Raw genomic sequence first — 21923 nt, 5'->3', positions numbered from 1 at the left:
TGCTTGAAAACCAGGGTTATTCCACCAAATATTGATTTCTGAACTCTTCCTAAGTTAAAACATTAGTATTGTGTTGTTTAAAAATGAATATGAACTTATTTTCTTTGCATTATTCGAGGTCTGACAACACTGCATCTTTTTTGTTATTTTGACCAGTTGTCATTTTCTAAATGCTCTAAATGACAATATTTTTATTTGGAATTTGGGAGAAATGTTGTCAGTAGTTTATAGAATAAAACAAAAATGTTCATTTTACCCAAACACATACCTATAAATAGTAAAACCAGAGAAACTGATAATTTTGCAGTGGTCTCTTAATTTTTTCCAGCCAGCTTTTTAAAGCCAGCTGCCCAACTTGCAAAATACAGAAGCTATTTTTGAAGATTTTGACTGCATAAAAACACACTTTTAAAAATGGCTTTCTTATCTTAGTGGGTTTTAATGTAACTTTAAATTTGCTGGTTTTGTATTGTATATGTTATTTAAATGGTCTGATTGTGGCAGTTGTATGTGTGACATGCTATATAAATGTATTGTGGTTTGTTCTTTTTTCTGCTATGTACTGTACATTGCTTTGTGATACTTTTGTATAAAAAAACCACTATATAAATGCAATAAATAAAATAAACAGCTACTTGATAGCTCATTATTTTAAAACAAACAAAAGTTGACATGGATGATTAAATTAGTATTACTAGAATAATGAAATTGTTTAGAAGAAAAAATAAATGTTTGTATAAGAGGGAAAAAAAAAATCAAATTTATTGTGAAATCTCCTGACTTATTGAGATACATTATGCTAAGGACATGTGCCATCTTCAGTAAGACTTGAGCTTAAAATCCATATCATCTTTTCAAACTTTTTGGACCCAATCCTCCCATTAAGTCACCTTTCCTTTTTGTCATTTATTTGATAGTGTGTGTATCAGTGTACTGGATGAGCTAGTTTGTGAGTGTCTGCTTATGCCAGCATGTTTGTGTATGTCTTGTGTGCCTATCTGTGTTAGTGTGTGTGTGTGTGTGTTCGTGCACACCATCCATAGTTCCATTCTCAAGTCCCACTGATTCTCCTATCCAACCATTTTGAATCCTCTTTTGCTTATCAGGCGAGTGCAGGCCTGCATCACCCTCTCCTTGCGATGACAGGGGCTACAACAATGGGGCTCCGATACCACTGCTTAGCGCTGCATTTCATGAGGAAAACCTGCCACAGGCGCAGATTACCAAAAAAAAAAAAAAAAAATAGACTGCAGCCACCAAAACAAAACATTTTTAGAATGCCTACTCTTGATTAATGAAGTAATGACAAGAAGAAAAATATAATTTCAGTGCAGAAAAATATTCCCTACCTTTTGATAAAGTTTGCAGGGGCAGAAACACAGTGAGTTATAGGTACGCTATATATATATATATATATATATATATATATATATATATATATATATATATATATATATATATATTGGGTATATAAAACCTAAATGCATGTATTATATATTGGGTATATAAAACCTAAATGCATGTATGAGGTTTGGGCCAGTCAGCCACCAAATCTGGCCAGTCAGCGAACATCCCAGAGCAGTCTGGCTACAAAATGCTCCAACCCCTCCTTCAGCTTTATTATTGTACTTAACATAACAAAGGGTAGTCTGAGAATACTTGGTCAACAGGCACTGGTTCAATCACCTAGTAATAGATCATTAACAATTTAAGGGAGACTATGAGGTACAAAATATGCATTGCATTGACCAGCTCCTTAAAATGTGCAGTGTTTATCAGAATCTAACTGCCTTTGATTTAAAAGCTTTTAAAGTGTTAACTTCATAATGTTTTTTTATTTATTTATTTTTTTTTACCCACAGTACCAGTACAAAAAAGGTCTATGTAAAGTATTATCAGTTTTTAAAGCCTGAACAAATATTCTGTTCCCCATTGTTCTAAAACCAACCTGGAACCTAATCTTAATTGCAGAATGATGTTCTTTTCATGCCATCACTTGCTATATAATCAAATGTTAAAACTTTATTCAGATGTACTAACTCACTGTTCTTATCAGGAATGTGGTTAGATCTATTACCATTGGAAGAAGTGATGCAGGGCACTTGAGGCTGTTAGCTTAATCAGGTTTAATAACTCACTCATATTTTGTCTTGAGAGTCAAAAATAAATCAGCATTATCTGTTCAGGCATGTTAACAAAGGCAGAATTCCAAGGGTAAAAAGTGTGCCAGGTAAACTGGTAAATGAACTATATGAGCAGGTATCTCTTGTTACACCGTGGGGTGTCTAAACAGAGGTGGGTTTTAGTAAAGATTGACATTTACCATTGCTCTTTGTTTACTGTTGCAGCTTTTAACCCAACCTGGCTGTGCTGTAGAAATTAGAGATGGGTGTAAATTGACAAGCTTCCTTTCTGATTAGATTCTGTGTCTTCCAGTTGGAAATTCCAGGAACTCTTTGTTTGCCGGTCCAGTCATATTGGAGCTGGGAACTGGATCCTGTGTTTATTGCTAGTTAAATCAATCCTTTGTGAAAAAATGTATTTGTTTAACAGGAGTTCATTTTGACAGCAGTGAAGTAAATGTAGAGTCACTTTTTTACACTAACTTAAAATGTACTGCTATTTTTCCTAAACCAAGTACTAGGTCCAGCACTGTAATCTCATGTGGTCTATATCAGGCAGTCTGGTCCAGTGGTTAAAGAAAAAGGTTTGTAACCAGGAGGTCCCCGGTTCAAATCCTGGCTCAGCCACTGACTCACTGCGTGACCCTGAGTAAGTCACTTAACCTCCTTGTGCTCCATCTTTTGGTGAGACGTTGTTGTAAGTGACTCTGCAGCTGATGCACAGTTCACACACCCTAGCCTCTGTAAGTCGCCTTGGATAAAGGTGTCTGCTAAATGAACAAATAATAATAATATAATAATGAACCAGTGTAGCTAGCCACAAAACCCCACAAACGTAACTAGTGTAACTCAAAGGTTAGATTAACATTGAGCCAAAGGTGGTGGCATAAAACTCTTCTTACAATGTATTTGTAATTTATCCAAACCAATAATTGGACTATCAGGTTGTGAAATTTGACAAATTGCGTCAAAAGGGCAAAACTGATTTATTCAGCGCAAGCTAAAGGATATCTGGAGATATCTACTGCTTTCTATTTGACTCCTGCACTGAGTCACAGGTTAGGCTTCCTGTTATCCTTGTATCCTTTAGTAATCTTGGTCACTCATAATAGCACTATAAACACGAATGATACATAGTCAGTGTGGTGTTTAAAACTTTTTTAGTCATAAGGTAACACTTATGAAAAACGAAGTAGTTTTTTATTACCAGTATCATTTTTTATGAAGGATAAGTCAAAGAAACAGAAATTACGACATTAACCCACTACTATTATATTTGACAAACATTTCAGCTAATGTCTTTATCAGTGTGTTTTAGACATTAACCAAAATATTTATCTAAAGTACTTGACTTTGCCAGTGTATTTGAATTTCTCAGATTTTTTTCAGCCTATTCAAGGAAGATTTAGTACTCTAGACCTAATAGTAGATCAACTAAAAACTGCCCTTTCAACCAACCCTTTCGGCTCCAGTGAATCTAGATGCTGGCATGGGATCTCATCTCATTATGACAGTGTGCAGTGTGCAGTGCCTCAGTCCCAGTAGATGGGGAACATCTTACTCAAAGATAAGGAAGATGGAGGAGTGTATACACTGGGGTAGGACAAAAAAAGCACCAGTTAAGACACTCAACTGAACTAAACAGGCAAGGACAGACAATGCCCCGGGTGAACTTTGCAGCTGCCCTAGACCCATATCTTACTATTCAGGGCAGCGGAGTAACAAGGTAATATTGCAAGGTAATTCAGGTCATGTGGTGAAACTGCAAAGCTTCAGCTTCAGATGCTTAAAGTACAGGGAAATCTGCATTATCACAATCCCTAACACTACCACAACCAACCTCCAACAGTCTACCACCTTGACCACTCTGCATGCATTTCTTAGAGAAGAGAATGCATACCCCTATAGTTATAGGATACACACAAATACTGTTTGCATTTGTAACAATTTGTGGATAGCTTACACACAAAACATTGGCTAAATATCACATATTCACATAATCTAGTTACAACCTTAGAAGCAACCTACACAAAACTAAACTTTCAATGTTTTTAAAAATATGCCATTTATGAAAATTATAATTTACTGTAGGTAAAACTAGTAGTCAAGTCAATAATGACACTAATGAAGGCACTTGACAAAAAGTGTGTCTAGTAATCTTTGTTAACTCATCAGAAAAATAGACATAATCTAGGATATATCAATTAAAAATAAATACTATATATATATATATATATATATATATATATATATATATATATATATATGTACACACACACACACACACACAAACACACACACACACAGTTGCAGACAAAAGTATTTGGGCAGTTTAAAAAAATGAGAACAACCACAAAGGAAGTGATTTAAATTAATTTTGAATTGTTCTCTTGAAAGATATAAATTAAAGTAGAGATTCAGCATTATAATAAAACAACAAATTATTACATAACATGCATAAAATGCAAAATAACATGCAAAAACTAATTTCATACTTTGACAAAAGTATTTGGGCAATCAACATATTTCGTATGAAACACATTATTTGCTAATTATTGACAATTATCATGATTGAAACAAAATGGTTAAAACTAAAGAGTACAGGAACGATCTAAAAATGAAAGTGATACAACGAAACAAAAAAGGAGAAACTACCAGAAAAATAGCAGAAACACTCGGTTTACCGAAAAGCACTGTGTGGGCTACTATTGACAAACACAGGAGAAACAGAAACTACTGCAACCAGCTCCAGATGTGGAAGACCAAGAAAGATTTCTGCAAAATCTGGAAGAAGAATCGTTCAAGCAGCCCGGCAAAATCCTCGGATTACTGCAAAAGATTTGACACAAGAATATACAAAAGAAAACATTTGGAATTTTCCATTGAATACTTGAAAAAGCCTGATGATTTCTTCAACCACATTTTGTGGTCAGACTAATCCAAAATATAACTTTTTTCACCAAGAAAGCAACAATATGTTTGGAGGAAGAGAGGAGATGAATTTAAAGAAATGTTCATCATGTCCAGTTTTAAACATGGTGGAGGTTGTGTGATGGTATGGGCTTTTTTTTCCTCAGGCAATGGCGACCTTTGTATTGTAGAAGGATCAATGAATGCTGCAAAATATAAAAAGAATGTGCACTCTCATTTGTTACCCAGTGCTAGAAGGCTTATTGAACGGAAGTTTGTATTCCGGCAGGATAATGACCCTAAGCATTCTGCGAAGTCTACAGAGGAAAAAAAGGAAGATTAGAGTTATGGATTGGCCATTTCAGTCCCCAGACAAATCCCATCGAGATGCTGTGGATTGACTTGAAGGCTGCTGTTGCAAAAAGGAAACCAAAGTTGATTGCAGAACTCAAAGCTGTATGTGTTGAAGAATGGACAAAAATATATCTGGAAAGATGCCTGGAACTGGTTTCAAAATACAAAAAAGACTGCAAACTGTAAAGGAAGCAAAGGGTGGGCACACAAAATAGTAATGTAAAGGTGCCCAAATACTATGAAATGTAAAGGTGCCCAAATACTATGAAATGTAAAGGTGCCCAAATACTATGAAATGTAAAGGTGCCCAAATAGTATGAAATTTATTTTGCATGTTATATTTTGTTTTATGCATGTTATGTAATAATTTGTTTTATTATAAAGCTGAATCTCTACTTTTATTTATATCTTTCAATAGAACAATTAGAAATTGTTATTTTTTAGATATATTTAAATCACTGTGTGACTGCTCTGCTCACACCAGTGAAAACCTGCCTGGTGGATAAGGTAATTAATTCCCTTACGAATTTTGTCGCTACACTTACAAAAAAATAAAATAAAAAATTGAGTAACCCTGTCTAGATTTAATAGCTTCTCCAGGTCATACCTCATAATAACAGCTGCCCCCTTATGGGAAAAGCACAGCCTAATAAAGTGGCCAAGGGTTATATCTGCCTCAACTGTTTCATTGCCACTTACTGACCTTGTAAAGAAATATCTACTGGATTGACATACATCAAAAAATAGCAGTGCTTCCACAATGTTAACCCACCTTTTTTCTTGAAATCTCTGTTTCTGGCATGATGTTACTCTTTCATCAGTAAGTTAAGAGCGACCACAGTAGGATAAATTTCAGTGTCTGATACTGAAAAAAATAATATAAATGGGCTTCCATGCAATTATAGTACAGTTAAGGCCAAAGGTTTTGCATCACCCTAAGGGATTTACAAATTTTGCTCCATAATGTTGAATGAAACCTGCTGAATAATGATACATTAACATATTTAATTACATACCGTTTTGTAGTTTTCTATATACTTTATGAAAAACTGAGAAAAATTGAAAAATGTGACATTTCAAAATCTAATATGAAATATTGTACTACTATTATGGCTTCCGGTAAACTTTTGCGAATTTTTTTTTTGTAGTTTCTTTGATTACATGATGTTAAAAGGAAGATCTAAATTATGTTCATATAGTTTTTGTTTTTAAATTATGTCTCAATCCTAAAATTCTAGGTGATGTAAAACTTTTGGCCATAGCTGTATATATTGGATTAGTTTACTGCTCTGCTGTTTTGCATGGAGTTATTTTTTTAGAGTTGCCATCAGTTTTGAGTGGAGATATCTTTCCTGGACTTGGAAACACTGTGGTGTTGTAAGATTTAATTCCATTTTGAGGGTTTTTTATGCAGTGATGGTTGTACGAAACTGACAGCATACCCTATGGGACATGTTACAGCATGAGACAAAAGAAGCATGTTATGCTGCACTGCCCATTGGTCTGATGCCCTGGAGGAAAGGTCCTTAATGAGTCCTTAATGGAGCACTTCTTTTTAAAAGCCATTGTACTACCTTTAATTGTTGGTGAAAAAGCTTCGCTACTTGTTGCCCAGGAAGCATTGTTCATCCAGCTCAGAGCTGCCAGTCATATTTTAGTTTAAGGTACCATGTATAAAACATCTACGCATGTATTATTAATAGCATTGATCATTTTTTGACATGGGATGACATTTTATTACAATTCAAATTACACATTCTTGTGGAAAGCCTCACAATGTGTTATAAAGTAGTTATACAGTACCTGTGTTGTGTTCTTATAACCGTGAATAGCACATGCATGTCTTTATACTGTTTATAACATCCTTTATACATGCTTTATAAAATGGTTATAATGGATCTTTAAACTAAAGTGCTACCTACTCACCTGCAAAGCAGCCCATTGAAATGGCAGGGTTAAAAGAAAATTCAGTCAGATTGACAGAGAGTTTGAAAATAATTGGAAACTTCCAAGAATCAAGGGAGGAGTGAAACTGGTAGTAAATGAAAGGAAATGAATGGCTTTTTAATTTGGCCCAACCATTTATCTTTATAAAGGGTAGTGCTTTAAATAATGCTTAAGCAAGGGATGCAAGTCCTGAAATCCTTATAGAGTTTCCTTAAATTTCCTAACAGGATAACTGAAGGATTTGTTAACATTTTTAATAAGGATCCCTTAATTAATCCACAAGTAAAATTAAATATTAAACCGTATATGATTTCTCTACTAGGGTAGCCAGGTCAAAACTTTTTGGAGTAGTTAAAAGAGAAAAGATAAATAAATGGGGTGAATAAAATTAGCAGCATTGATACCTTTAATTTATGATTGTTTAAAATCAATACTCAGTACAGTAAATCAGTACTGTAGCATACAACACATGCATACATAAACAAAAAAGGACCAAAAAAGAGTTCAGTTTCAATGTAAAAACATACCAATGCATTGCTATTAGTGCTCATTTCTATCTTGCCATCAAAAGGCCCCCAGGTTGTTCCAACAGGTAGCTGCTGTCGACAGTGAATTCTGCGTTCTCCGTCTTTCTCGAAAACTTCCAGCTCTCCTAAAAATAAAAAAAATAAAGAAATGGGAAGCTTGTAGACGGTTACCATGGGAACTGGACAAAAAAAAAAAACACAGCCAAAAATAGATACACTTTGCTGAAAGCATGTTTTTACAATGTGTAAGCCACAGGCTCACCATAAAATCTCACTTTTAATGAGCACTTACTTCTGATGATCCAAGAAGGCACCCTGTAAATACTTCTGAATTCCAATTAGCTTTGCTAGAAGTCTAAAAGTCCCATTAGTTCAATATGACATCTTATCTTTTAGATTTGGTGTACTTTTTTAAGACTGTGATTAATCAAAAAGTTATGATAACAGGCCCCAAGTCATGACACTGCATCTGGAGAAAGTCATATGGCTTTCAAGTACTTATTTCAAAATGGTCACCTTGACAACCCTGAGTACTGCAGAGTAGGTATACCAGTGACACAAAGGCGCAATGGGATTAAGCTCACAAACTGTTATCCATTCAATCTTCTTTTTATGCAGCTTTGCGTGCTGCAACTCTGTTACAACCTTAGTTACAAGTGATACAAAGTTATTACTACATGTACAGCATACTACAGTATATTATTATTATTATTATTATTATTATTATTATTATTATTATTATTTTAAAAACACACTTCACACATTTTCCCATATATCTGGAGAATCGCTTATTAAATTATAATTAAACTTGGAATTAACATTAGTTCCTGAGTATCATATTTTGGGGATATGTATGTCACACTTGCCATATATCTGGAATATTGCTTATCAAATTGTGTTTAAACATTGAATTGCTAATTCTTATTCTACACTATTCTGTAAATACTGTTGATATAGGTCATGGACTTCTTCATTATAGTTGAGTTTACTGCCAGGGCAGGGGATGTGTGTTACTGACATATCTCTTATCACGAGCAGCAACATCCCTGCTCCAGTTGTTCTTGTGTTCCTTGATATTTAAAAAAAAAAAAATCATGTGAAATACAACGGTACACATGACACTGCTGTTGCTTCCTGTTACTGAATCACTTTGTGTGTTTTAGTTCAAACTCACCCCAATGGTCTAGCTACAATCAGAGCATGTGACTTACTGTACATAACAAGAACCAGGATGCAGCCTTTATCTATACTGTTGCATTTTAAATATTAAAATATACTAAATTAAAGTAAAACAGCGAAGAACCAAAATATTTTCCTAACAGTAAAAATGAGACCAGTGACAATGTTAAAAGTTAACAGGAGGTTAGGAAAGCCTTAACCATAAAGTGGCTTATACTGCAGGCTGTTTTGTAGACTTAAATAGTTTTTATTGATTGACTGCATCACAATTCTAAATAAGCGTATGTAAGGAGCCAGTTTTGGTAAACTGGGAGGGAATTCTGAACTGGAAACGTCTCTATCGTGATCTCCACTGCATATTTTCTCTGTGATGAAGAAATGAGGTGGGACAGCTCATTAAAATAAAAAATAAAAAATATTAGCATTCAATCACAACTGGTGAGTTGATAGCACAAACACATCCGAAACTGCTTGATTTATTCTGTGTGTCCTTTGATCAGCCTTTTTCCTCTTGTATCTGAGTTCACATGTAGCCCAGGTTAAAGCTCTTTTCATTGGATGAGTGGGGGCCTTAATGAATCATGGTGTTCTAGTCCTGCTCCAAGGGCAATCACAACACCAACCACACCAGCTGGCACCTCAATGTCAACAGCTGCTGCTCACAGAGACAAAAAAGCAAGCAAACTGCAAAAAAAAAATGATACACTGGATGCTCTACAGAAAAAAAAAATACCTACAAAAAGCAAAGTTGTATTCTATTGATTTCATCCATGTCATTGAATCATAGTGATACCAATCACACAGACCATTTGAGAATGTCTAGATGCAGGAGTTCTCTGGTTTATCCGAATGCAAGTATATTTACCTTCTAATTAACCATACAGGCACATTTTAAACTAAGACCATTAGGTCACCCTCTCTATAGGCTAAGATCACTACAACATCCGATTGACCAATTTCCTGTGGGAAATACCAAAGGTGGTATTCCACATCCTTTGAATGGCAGTCAAATCTGGTGAGCGAATCACAGTATGTTTATGTTATCCTGCTTTGCAGAACCCTATATTTGTGCACACAGTATGAAAACAGTGTGAGTTATGGCTTTTTAAATGCAAGACATTATACAAGAAGGGAAGAATGTGAGACAGTGGGACACATAAGGATTTCATAAACGTTATCCCTGTTAATTTCCACTGCGAGTGTATCCACACTGCTGAAATGCCACAGACTTGGCAAGTGAAAACTGAAGGTTTTTTTTTTCGATAAGATCATCATCTGTCGCTGGACTCTGGGGTCTGTTCCTGCTCTCCACAGATATTTGGCGGCCCAATGAATGTCCCTTTGTGTGGAGATCCTCCTCAGATAATGCAACGATGCTCCTTGTTGGCATCTACTTGTTTTTTCTTATAGTTAAGAGGATAAAGAAATTCATATTTTCTTTAATATGACTGAACATAACTATTGCTATAACAGAGCCCTCATAAACTGAACAAAAACTATAAGAACAAAGGCACAGGAATGAATGCTCTCAGGCTTCTGTTAATTTGGCTGTTCCAAGGGTTCAGCATGTATGGGAGAATGATGTTTTACATACCAACTTCCGAAGACGTGGAACTGTTTCCATCATAGTATGAAGATGGAATTTAATAGCCTTTCTTTTCTCCGGTTTAAAAGATCGTATTAGGGAATTGCTTAGGACCTCCTGCCAATGCTTCTCCCTCAGTCCACATTAACAAATAGATATGTCTTAATTTTACTGTTCTTAGATCTCTGGATGTTGCTGATTAAGTCTGAACCACTCATGTTTGTATTTTGTTGTTTGCACTGTAATTTCTTTTTTTTTATACATTGCAATTGTCTTTTTTATTGTTTTCCAGGACCCCCTTGTAAACCTCAGTCTCAATGGGTTAAATGATTAAATAAATACATAATGCAGGGAAAAATAAACAAAAAAAAACTATACAACTTGCCTTCCTTCAAATATTACAAGTTATAGTTATATTTGTTTAGTGGACTTAATTACCTATTAATTACATACACCACAAATTGTGTGGGATTTACATGGCTACTTACATCTATTTTTATTTCTTCAACTTGATAGCTTTAACGTCGACCAAGATTTCACTATTTGATATAAAATGGCTAAACCCTTTCAAGTTTGTAAACAGCACATTGTAGTGAAACATCAAGCAGTCACTGTCAGAGGAGTCCGGGGCTGTCGTAATCACTTATCAGCCCTTTGTGACCCAACTGTAAATTAGTTTAGGCACACATTTCGTGAAGGGTCACGCGGATTTATTGTGGAAAATGAAACAGATAAACAACAATGGTCTTCTAGTAAGACAAACAGAAACCCTACAGCACAAGACTGTACCTTAAAGCATAACATCATTTTGCTGCACATTATGCAGTCTGTCCCATAGAAGAATGGATCCGAGTGTCTCTAATTCCATCAAAAACAAAAAACAAAAAAACATGTAAATGTAAATGTGGTTGTTTTTCTTACAGTGAGCGCTAAACCAAAGATCCATAAATAGCCTTTTTGAATTTATAAGAATAAATCATAAAACATTCTAAAATGTATGCATCTGTTGCATCTGTCCCAATATTTATATTAAGTTGTATATTTGATATAGAAGTACCATTTCTAAATATTGGTGTAAATACCATCGCTGTGGAAACACAGGCTACAGGACCACAGTATGTGATAAAATGCTGTAAGCATGTACCATGCATATACAGCAATATATAAAGTCAAATCAAATGTATCTTTCAACAAAAGGTGCTACAGCTTTAAAGGAGATATGTGATATGAAATTTTACAACTGAAGCAGAAATGTCACTGTGCTTTGATAAGAGAGCGATGAACTTTTTCTCCCTCTGCTATTATCAAGTCTAAGTGAACAAAATGCATCATTTATAACCCAGAGCTGCACTATTATCTCCTGGCGAGACACTTGTTTTAAAACACAGAAGGACCTTTTTTCTCTTCCCAGACTAAAGCTCGCTGTGAGGCTCAATCTTCTTTTTGAGCCTCACAGACAGCTTTAGTTGACAGACCAAAGTTTCTAGGCAACCATAACATGTGTTAAGAAGGGTGCTTATTCAACTTGCAGGTCAGCCTTGTTCCCAGACAATGGACACTAGGGAAATAAGTTAAAAGTAGATTAAGGTTAATCATAACTCTGACTAAATCAACAGTGCCTGCCAAACAGAAATCAAAACCCTGAAACAATCATTTAAGAAATTGTGGAAGCAAATTAAATATGTGAGGTGCAAACACACAGTTGCAGTATTATGGAGTATATTGCAGAACTTCTGCAAAGAAACTGTATCAAGATATTGCAGTACTTCAGTAGTTTTTTGTAAGAGAATATTTGTTCTAAATCCAAATAAATATTAAATATCTACCGGCATGTGTTATTAATTTGTTAAAAAAAAATACACAAATGGTAACTTCTCAATAAATATAAAAAATCTATAACCACCTTAAACAACAAAGCACTCCAGGACTAACTGTGGTTCTGTTAATTTATTTGATACTTTTTTTTTTTTTTTTTTTACAATATTAGTCAGTAACCAGTACTAAAATGTTCTTCAGTTTTACTTTGATAAACTCTAATTAACTTCAAATGCTAATATAATATGACAGGGAAAACAGACTAAATGAAAGTACAGATTTTTTTTTTCTTTTATCCTTATATTTTACTGTAGGCTGGAATTGCAAAATGTGTTGTGCTACATACTACCACACCATACATACATTGGAGTAACATGTTTCTCTCCCTGCACAGCACAGTCCATTACCAGATTTCTAACTTTACTTAACTGGAATGTTTCCTGTCTGACCTAGTTGTCTTTTGTGAGTAGCTTTTAGCCTGAGCAGTTTGACAGTCAACAGATAAGATGGATTAAGCTTTTTTCATCCAGTTTTGATGTGAACAGTGTAAAAGCTGGTTATATCATCCAGTTTCAGAGTATTTTTAAATGCCTGGAGATGGAATGATAATTCAGCTAAACCTAAATCTTGAGCCAGGAAGGTCAAGGTCACAGCATCCCAACTTACTAACCTCTAATACAGAAGGTGCCTGTTGTCAAACTGGGGTGACATGCTGCTGTAGAATAAATCAACTTTCAACAAAGAGATTATGGAGATGTATGAGCAACCTCACCCATAAACCCGAAATGAATGATACAATAATCTCCCAAAGCACTAGATTACAAATGGATATTTTGCCATTTCACCAGTCTTAAGACAAGCTCTCCACCAAAATGGCAGCATCAAAACAGTTGCAGAGTCAAACACAAGTATGAACACAACAGAAATTATACTTTACAGACAGACATCTTTTTTAAATATGTTCTGGATGTCACTGCATTATTTATTTTTTCTTTGTTGCTCAAAAGGACAATGAAAGCCCCCCCCCCCCCCTTGCTGCATTCAGGAATCACAGTTATGACTTATAATGAGAATGCAAGTGGTAGTTAATTCACATTTTGGGGCTAATGTAAACTCTGGATACTGCTTCTGAAATTTATCTGCCAGTGAATGCCTGCTACTATAAAAATGCCTCGACAATTTTTAAGGCATTCTAAGGCACTAGTCAGCCACAGATGTGTTGCCTAAATATATTTTAAACTGAAAAGTAAGAATATTTGATTAAATGTTAAAGATCGCAGGCAACCGAATAATTTGTTGAAAATATTAAATAACATACAGTATTTACTTCTTTCAAACAGCTTGCTGTTTTATGAAATGAGCATTCATGCAGTTAGATAAGAAAACCAGCCAAGTTTGCTGTGCAATAGGGACAAAACAACAGTAAACAGCGGACAGATGTAATTCTCACCCCAATTTATTTTGTACTGCATATACAATAAATAATTATTCTTTCTGATTTAGCACGGTTGCATTTGGGTAGGTTTTAAATCAAAAGTCAATCTCAATATGTAAAAACAGATTTGGGTTTAGTGCCTGACACAGCGATCTAAGTAATGTGGCTATAGTAATTCTAGTTAGTTTAATATTGTGTTCAATATGTTCACTTGGTACATGTTTAAGTGAAAGCAAAATGCAATGTTTGTGTTTAACTGTTTAACAATAAACACAGTACAAATGAAAGTCACCTAAAGTTTGCTTTAGCTCACTTTTTTTGACAAAGTATAATTTTCATAATAGAGTTAAATGACCTCTGTGTCGTCAGATAATGACCTGGGGGTTGTTGATAATGACCGGGGGGTTGTTGATAATGACCGGGGGGTTGTTGATAATGACCGGGGGGTTGTTAACCCTTTGCGGTCCATTTATTCAGCACGTCTCAGGCGCGTCAGGTCCAATTTATTTTCACATGCGCAGTTTATTTTAGACGCGCTGTTTAAGTATTTTTTCACAGTAAAACAGGTTTAAAAGGCACTGCATATCAACAGGACACTCAGTACTGCATCTCCAGCCCTGCCCCACCCCTTGTTCGCTGTATTTTTCACATATCTCTTCATAGTCGTGCATACTGATAAATCATCTCCTGACCACTTGTTTTATCACCAAACTCCTCAATAATGCGATCCAAGTCATTATTTTATTACTATAACATCTCAAAAAGCTCTGCAAATATCTGTGATATTCTTTGAGATCTGGATGCGGAAGCAGCTATCTTGTTTGTTTATATCCGTGTTATCTCTGTGGTACCGGGGCTATGTGTATTGCTAAGATACGCCTTTTTTTTCGGCTCCTATCGGTCTCACTCGGCCATTGAATGGTTTTCTCGGCTTTTTCCAGAGAAAAAACGACTAGAGACCTGTTTTTTACGTCTTTTTGATGATGTCGGACAGGGTCCGACATTGGACCGGAAAGGGAAAATTGTAATGTCGCACCAGGTCCGACATAGGACCGCAAAGGGTTAAGAGCCAACCACCCCTGCAGGTATTTGCCAATTAAGGAACTTGATATGCATCAATAATGCAACATATTTGTCCAGGACCACAGTTTCTAGAAAAATGTATGAAAATTGGTTTCAGGGGTGATTATTTCACCTTACCTAATAATGAGGGGTGCTGTACATGTGGGCTTACACAGTGTGAGCATACCATTTATTTTTCCTTCAAAACTATATAAAACTTTACCATAGTAAAAGCACAGCAAAGTGTTATGAAGCCTAATAAAGCAGAGACAGGTATGGTAAGGCAAATTTAAAAACATGGCAAACTATGGTAAAGGTTGAGAAACACATAGTATAACCATGGGAAAAGAATGAGAAAACTGCAAAATTAACATGCAATTTTGCAATGGTAAACTTTGATAAGGAAAACTCGTAAAAGGAAACTAAAAAGACAGGGAACCGGTAATTATGTGCAAAAGACAATGAAGATTGTGGTATTGCACTTTACTCATGGAGAGCAGGAGTATACTGTATATTCTTTTATCTTCATATTTATTTATTTATTTGCAACTTTAATCCCCCAGTTTGAACAACACAATCTTTGAAGGACTGAGTATGGTCAGTTCTCTATTGTAAACAAATAAGTATTAGATTTACCTGCCCCCCACAACCCCCACCCCCACAAACAGCTTGATTTCAAGTTACATACCTACAGGTACATACATACATACATACATACATACATACATACATACATACTTACAGCATTGTAATAAAAGCTACATTCTATCACATATTATTGTTCCACTGCAGCACATCTGAAGTTGGTAGGAACATTAGGGACATATTTAGAAACATTTTGCAGACTCGTTTTTTCCCCCATGTCAGTGACAGGGGAAAGTAATCCTATACACAGGCTGCTATTGTGAAATGAGAAACTGGCCTCCTTTACTGCCAGAGACCAGATGCACCTCACTCTCTATCCTAATCTGTAAACGACTTAAAGAAGCCTTATCTCGGGGCTCTTCTGCTTCATTTCATGCTTGATTTACTTTAATTTGTCTGATAGGGCACAAGGATTTGGAAATGGCCCATCTTTCGGCGGAAAATGTTCAGATTTTTCTTCGGCATTGTTATGTGGAGGTTTTTTACTTCTTTTTTTTTTTTCTTGTAGAGAGAATCTTGCCCCAGTGCAGCTGACTGTTTGAGTGCATTTAGATTTGAGCTAACCCAGCAGAAAAGAGTTCTCCATGTGGTGTGATTTCATGATGGGCAACGTTGTCACTGAAGTCGTGTTTGCTTTTCAGATTCTCATAGGGAGCAGTGCAGTGGAGTGCTTCAAACCAAGAAGATCTTATGTTCAAGTTAAGAGAAGACTGGCCCTCCGGTTTATAAAATGTCTGAGCAGCAGGCACAGATAAAGTTCCCCACAATGACAGCGAGCACAGGCAACACATTGTCAGATGCCTCTAGTTTATTTCTATAGTGGATATTAATATTTCCAAACGTATTGCAGCTTTATTTATTTTTTTACACTTTTGAATGATGACATTAAATCCAGGGCCCCTTTGCAGACTGAATAATACCCCCTCCTCACAATAAAAGTCATTCCTACTTGCAGAGCAGAAGTCCACCAGCACTGAATGATAGACGGGCACATTGTCATTTTGTTTTTTATTAACTCAATTGTAATTAACATGCAACTGTTTATATAGTGAGAACCATAGATAGACAACCAGATAGGGAAACTGCTGGATTAGATGAGTATTTCCAAAAGGTACTATTTCACAAATATTCTGAACTTTGTATGTATCTAGTATGCAATATAATTATAATGTTTCTAAATAATAATAATAATAATAATAATAATAATAATAATAATAATAATAATATGTACAGTATAAATACAATTGTACATTATATCTAAAACTCCTTATGTACCGCTATTCTTAGCTGACAACAGCATTTTCTACCTTTTCCATTAAAACAAAGTGAGGTGGTAATAAGTTTGACAGTGGCACACAAGCAGTTGTTTGTGCTTTCTTTAAACATAAACAAAACCTTACGTTTCAACCCTGCTGCTGTCGCATATCAGCAGGAACCGTTTAGTTCAAGCCTCTCCAGTTCCATTATTGAGAATGCGATTGCTCTATCAGGCTTTTCCAAGAAATTACAAATAAATTCATCTTTCTGTGGTGAAGCGTGGAGGTTTTTTTTTTTCAGACGAGTTGTATTCAAACTCTGACAAAAAAAAGAAGAGAGAGAACATTGAAATTCATCTCACAATCCCGAATTTACTTAACAGCGGGTCTGCGCGTGGTGATAAACGGAATGATGATCCGGCAACATGTCTTTATCCATGCTTTGCTTTAATTAGCACCGGCTTGTTTGTTGAAAAGATGATTAATATGCCAATGAAAATTGCATAATTGAATACTGCAACACTCACACAATCAGGGAGGAACATGCTGTTTTTTTGATTAACTTTTTATTATTATTATTATTTGGTATTTTAATTCAGCTTACAACTAACCCCTTCCCCCACCCTCAAACCAAAAAATATATATATAATTACCGTGACCAAGAGGGCAGGCTAAGCACAGCCGTGGAGTACTGTATAAACTCAGTGATAAGAAGGGCTGAGTGCTTGGATGTTTTTCACTGTCCTTTTCTTTTTTATTCCTTTTCTAAATTTGTATGTATGGGGAGGGGGGGGGGGGGTGTGTCAAGCCCCCCCTACCCACACACACACATGAAATGGAAGCCTCAAGCTAACCCTATGCTTTGTTTTGTATCATGTAAAATGCAAAGGTTTCCGAAACCCACAGGGTATATTTACATTAAACAGTTTTATATGTATCATTTCACACAATAGACAGTGATCTTCCTCAGAGACAAGGTGCCATTCTCCCCTAACCTTGCTGTCAATGATATGCATTTTTAATAAATAATTTTATTTTAATTGGGAGATTTTCATTTTACTGTAATGAAGCAAGCGGTTAAATTATAACTATACATCTACAGTAATGCGGTTATAGTGTAAAAAGGTGCTACTGACTAAAAAGAAGTATAATAATATGTACACAAAATACAACACATTGTGTGTTTAATTACAGTGCAACCAGTGGCATCTTAACAGGAAGCTGGTAGGGGTGCAAAAATGCAATGCTATATTTACTCCACCACTCACTTAACTGTATGGAGCTTTTACATAGAAAAACGGAAAAAAAAAAAGCATATTTATAAAAAAATCCAACCACATTGTTTTAAGGGGGTGTGGGGGCTGTATGTTGCTTCCACAAAAATAATGGGAAGATACATCCCTGTACTTAACATAGTACCAAACAAAGACCCGGGGGGGGGGCCTAGGTCGGCCAGGGTGTCCTCGGCTCGCCGCGCACCAGCGACCCCTGTAGTCTGGCCGGGTGCCTGCGGGCTTGCCTTTAAGCTGCCCAGAGCTGCGCTGCCCTCCAATGCTGTAGCTCTGAGGCGGCTGCACGGTGAGTCTGCAGTGTGAAAAGAAGCGGTCGGCTGATGGCACACGCTTCAGAGGACAGCGTGTGTTCGTCTTTGCTGCTCCCGAGTCAGTGCGGGGGTGGTAGCGGTGAGCTGAGCCTAAAAATAATTGGATAAGCCAAATTGGAATAAAATAATAAAATAATTGGCGACTACTAAATTAAAATTCATGAACATCATATCTAACATTTGCATCGCAGAAACACTGTATTTAAATGGAAATTAAACATAAAAGGCTTTATTTTTAAAATGAGCGCATATACAGCACAACTACAAACAGAAGAAACGGGTATTTACATATACCTGTGTACAGGTGTAAACGGGTATGTATACACACAAAACTATAAAACTGAAATCGTTGTTTCTAATACTACATAAAAAGAAAATATAACACTACTTCCGGTATGACGGTTGCATTTACTCTATGGAGGAGCGTACGCGTCTGCCAGCTGACTGTGCCTGCATCCAGGAGCTGTGTTGGAAACACAGATGCAGTTCCATTGAACACTATTGTGTAAACTGGTACATACAAACCTGTAAAACCAAAATATTTTTTTGTAAAAATAATATATAAAAAAGAATATATAACATACATTTCATATCAGACACATAAGTTGTTATCCTACCTGTCATTTCAGTTTGCTGTGTGCATCTGAGTGCAGCTTGCCATATTCCAATCAAAAATTAATTAAATATTTCCTTCTGATATATTACCAGTTGCATTTGTGGAACAAAATGAAGGATTGTTGTCTCCAGGTACATTGAAAAATAAGCAACTAGGCTTTCACTGAGTTGGCATCGTGACAAATCCACAATCATAGCAATCTCTGTCTCAGTCTACAAACAAAGAAAGGCTTGGAGGAGGAGGCGTGTCTTGTTTGCTGCATTTACAAAAAAAATTGAATATCTTACATTATATTAAAAAAAAGACATGTATTGTAATGCATGGGTCACATTGACCCACATGGCAGTTCTAGGTAGAACTGTTTATAACTCTATCATTTTTGCCATTCTGGCTATCAGACGCAGTCAGGATATTTAATTCATATATTTAGGAAAAGTCAAAAACGGACACACACATACAGAAGAGTAATTAACATTTTAAATGCAAAATGGGTCAAACTGACCTGCATGGCGGTTCTAGTGTTAATAACCCTAAAGCACAACTGGTGCTTCGTGGGTTATCCCACCAAGATACAAACGTCTATATGCACCCACATAACCTGCTGGACATTTAACACATTACAGGTCATTCTGTGAAATGGGTTCTAAATAGCAGGTGCATCGAACAGATACAGTAATTTTACCCTGGAAGAAAAAATTACCATGGATTTCTAAAATTGCAATTAAACTTCAACAACTATGAAATACATAAAAGATTAATCAAAAGGGATGAAAACATTATGGACATGTACTATAAACAAACATGGTTTCCTTTTGAAAAGCAACATTTTTAGCCAAAGTTCTTAATTTGAAGAAGAAAAAAAGTATACCAATTAAAGTATACCATTAAAAGTTGGTGCTGAATATCAATACTTTGAAAAATGCATCTTGTAAAAACGCTTAGGAATCTACCATCCCAGAGCCAGCATGTACTGTACTTACGATATTGTCATAAGTCAGCGTTATCAAACCTTTCAAAAGTATCTCTGGCTACATTTCCAGTAATAAAAGCCTTAAAAACCTTTCTGAAGTGTTCGTCCTACATCCTTATACTTCCAATCCAATTTAACTTGTGCAGCCAGAATGGTTTCAGTACTAGTTTACCAATCTTTGCTTTCCAAGACTCCGTGCTAAAGGCTTGAGGGGTTCAATCAATGCTGCTTTGATCTCGGCTGGAGCCATAATTATTTAACATTGTTACAAGGATTTCTCTAATCCATCCTACCATTAAATCCCTTTCACACCCTCATCTTCTGAAGATTAATCTGCATCTGTACGCTTCGTTTGTCTCTTTAACTCATTTCAGCAGTCCCCTCCTTTCTTACAACACCCTGGCTTAATGGACTTTTGGATAAAATTTCAATTTTCTGTTGCGATGAGGAACTTGGCATGTGTCAAAAAGTCTCATTAAGTTTGTACAGGAGAGAATTACAAAGTAACATGCAATATTTTTTCAAGCTATTTTTTTTTTTCCTATGTCTTTTTTTAGGTACACAGCTTTAAGGAAAGATGAGACCTAGTATTATTGCTGGTTCTCAAAGCTTAACATCAGTTTTAAAATGTAAGCATAGCAGAGCTACAGGAAAGATGAACTAGCTTTGCAAACAGATTTCTACACTTGGCTCAGATTAAGATGTGCCATAAACTTCAATCTGACACTCAGCTGTTTTTACTGCTAGATTATTTATAATTATTAGACTCTGACAGGAGAACACAACACATTCCGTTTAACACAGAATGCACAATAAAACTACTAATGTACCACCTGTGAGATTATTTCCGTCATTCTCTCCACCCATACACTGCACTTACTGTACAAGTGATTCCATTTTCTATAAAAACAGAAATGGCACTGAGTAGTATTAAACATTTGTTTAGGGAAAAATGATAATCTTTTCCTTTAATAATTATAGGTGTGTTATCCAAGGTTTTAAAATATATCATCTTACATCTTTAAAGCACTAGGAAAATTATCAATGGTCCTCCTTTTCCTTTGTTGAAACTATTTTGGTTCTATTTTGGAATTTGCAGATTTTTCAAAGGCAATGCTCTGGATGAAAAGAGGGTGTGGCGGAGTGTCCTGCCCCTATATATATATTTATTATTATTTGTATTTTTGTTTGCGGCGCAGTTCAAAGCGCCACATAGTTGTTGTTTGTTTTTATAAATTAAAAACCTCGTGAGGATGCGTGTTTGATCAGCTACTGATTATTTAACTAGCTGACAGTCATGCATCCTTACTAAACTCGTGCAGACTGTGGCCGAGGGGTAATAAGATAATTAACAGCTAGTTAACCCCTCGGCCAGAGTATAAGAACCTGCAGCTGTCCGTGCTGCGGGGAAGAGTGTACAGAGGAGAGTACTGGGAGCAGAGAGAGCGAGGAGAGAGAAAACAGTTAAGAACAATTGCTATATTTAAATATATTTGTTTCTATTTGTTTGGCCAACGCGCCTTTTTGTTTTGTGTTTTGTTGTTTGTTTAAATCTTTTGTTTTCTTTTATTATTTAATAAAATCAGCTGAACGCCGTAGCGTTTCAGCTCTCACCCGTACTTCCTGAGTCGGTGTTTCTGGTCTGTGACCACACCTCACCACTGCAAGCCATTCTTCACAGAGGGGTTCTGAATCATGCCCCATCAAAATATTACAGAAGCTGCTACAAACTTTTAAAAACACACATCACCACAGAAGGCACACTGAGGACGAGGTTCATCTGTAGTGCCAACAAAGGTAAATCCAATTTCCAAGTAACTTTCTTCATAGCTCCGAACTTTGGGGTTTTTAGACAATGAAGCACCTGCAGAATCGATCTATCTATTTTCACGCACC

At 35.9% G+C, this 21923-nt stretch overlaps 1 protein-coding gene across 2 annotated transcripts in view; it reads right to left on the bottom strand.

Moving 5' to 3' along the window:
- Positions 1 to 21923, bottom strand: part of LOC117435555 (zinc finger protein ZFPM2-like) — a 148406-nt gene that overhangs the window by 70483 nt on the left and 56000 nt on the right. For both annotated transcript variants that reach the window (XM_059012689.1, XM_034058840.3), the window contains one exon: positions 7862 to 7986. In XM_059012689.1, the coding sequence (XP_058868672.1) occupies positions 7862 to 7986 (125 nt within the window). The remainder of the gene's footprint in view (positions 1 to 7861; positions 7987 to 21923) is intronic.

Source organism: Acipenser ruthenus, chromosome 3 (assembly GCF_902713425.1).
Source record: "Acipenser ruthenus chromosome 3, fAciRut3.2 maternal haplotype, whole genome shotgun sequence".
In the NCBI taxonomy this organism is placed as follows: domain Eukaryota; kingdom Metazoa; phylum Chordata; class Actinopteri; order Acipenseriformes; family Acipenseridae; genus Acipenser; species Acipenser ruthenus.
The sequence above is the reverse complement of the archived record's forward strand: the minus strand, read 5'-3'. Positions and strand labels throughout refer to the sequence as shown.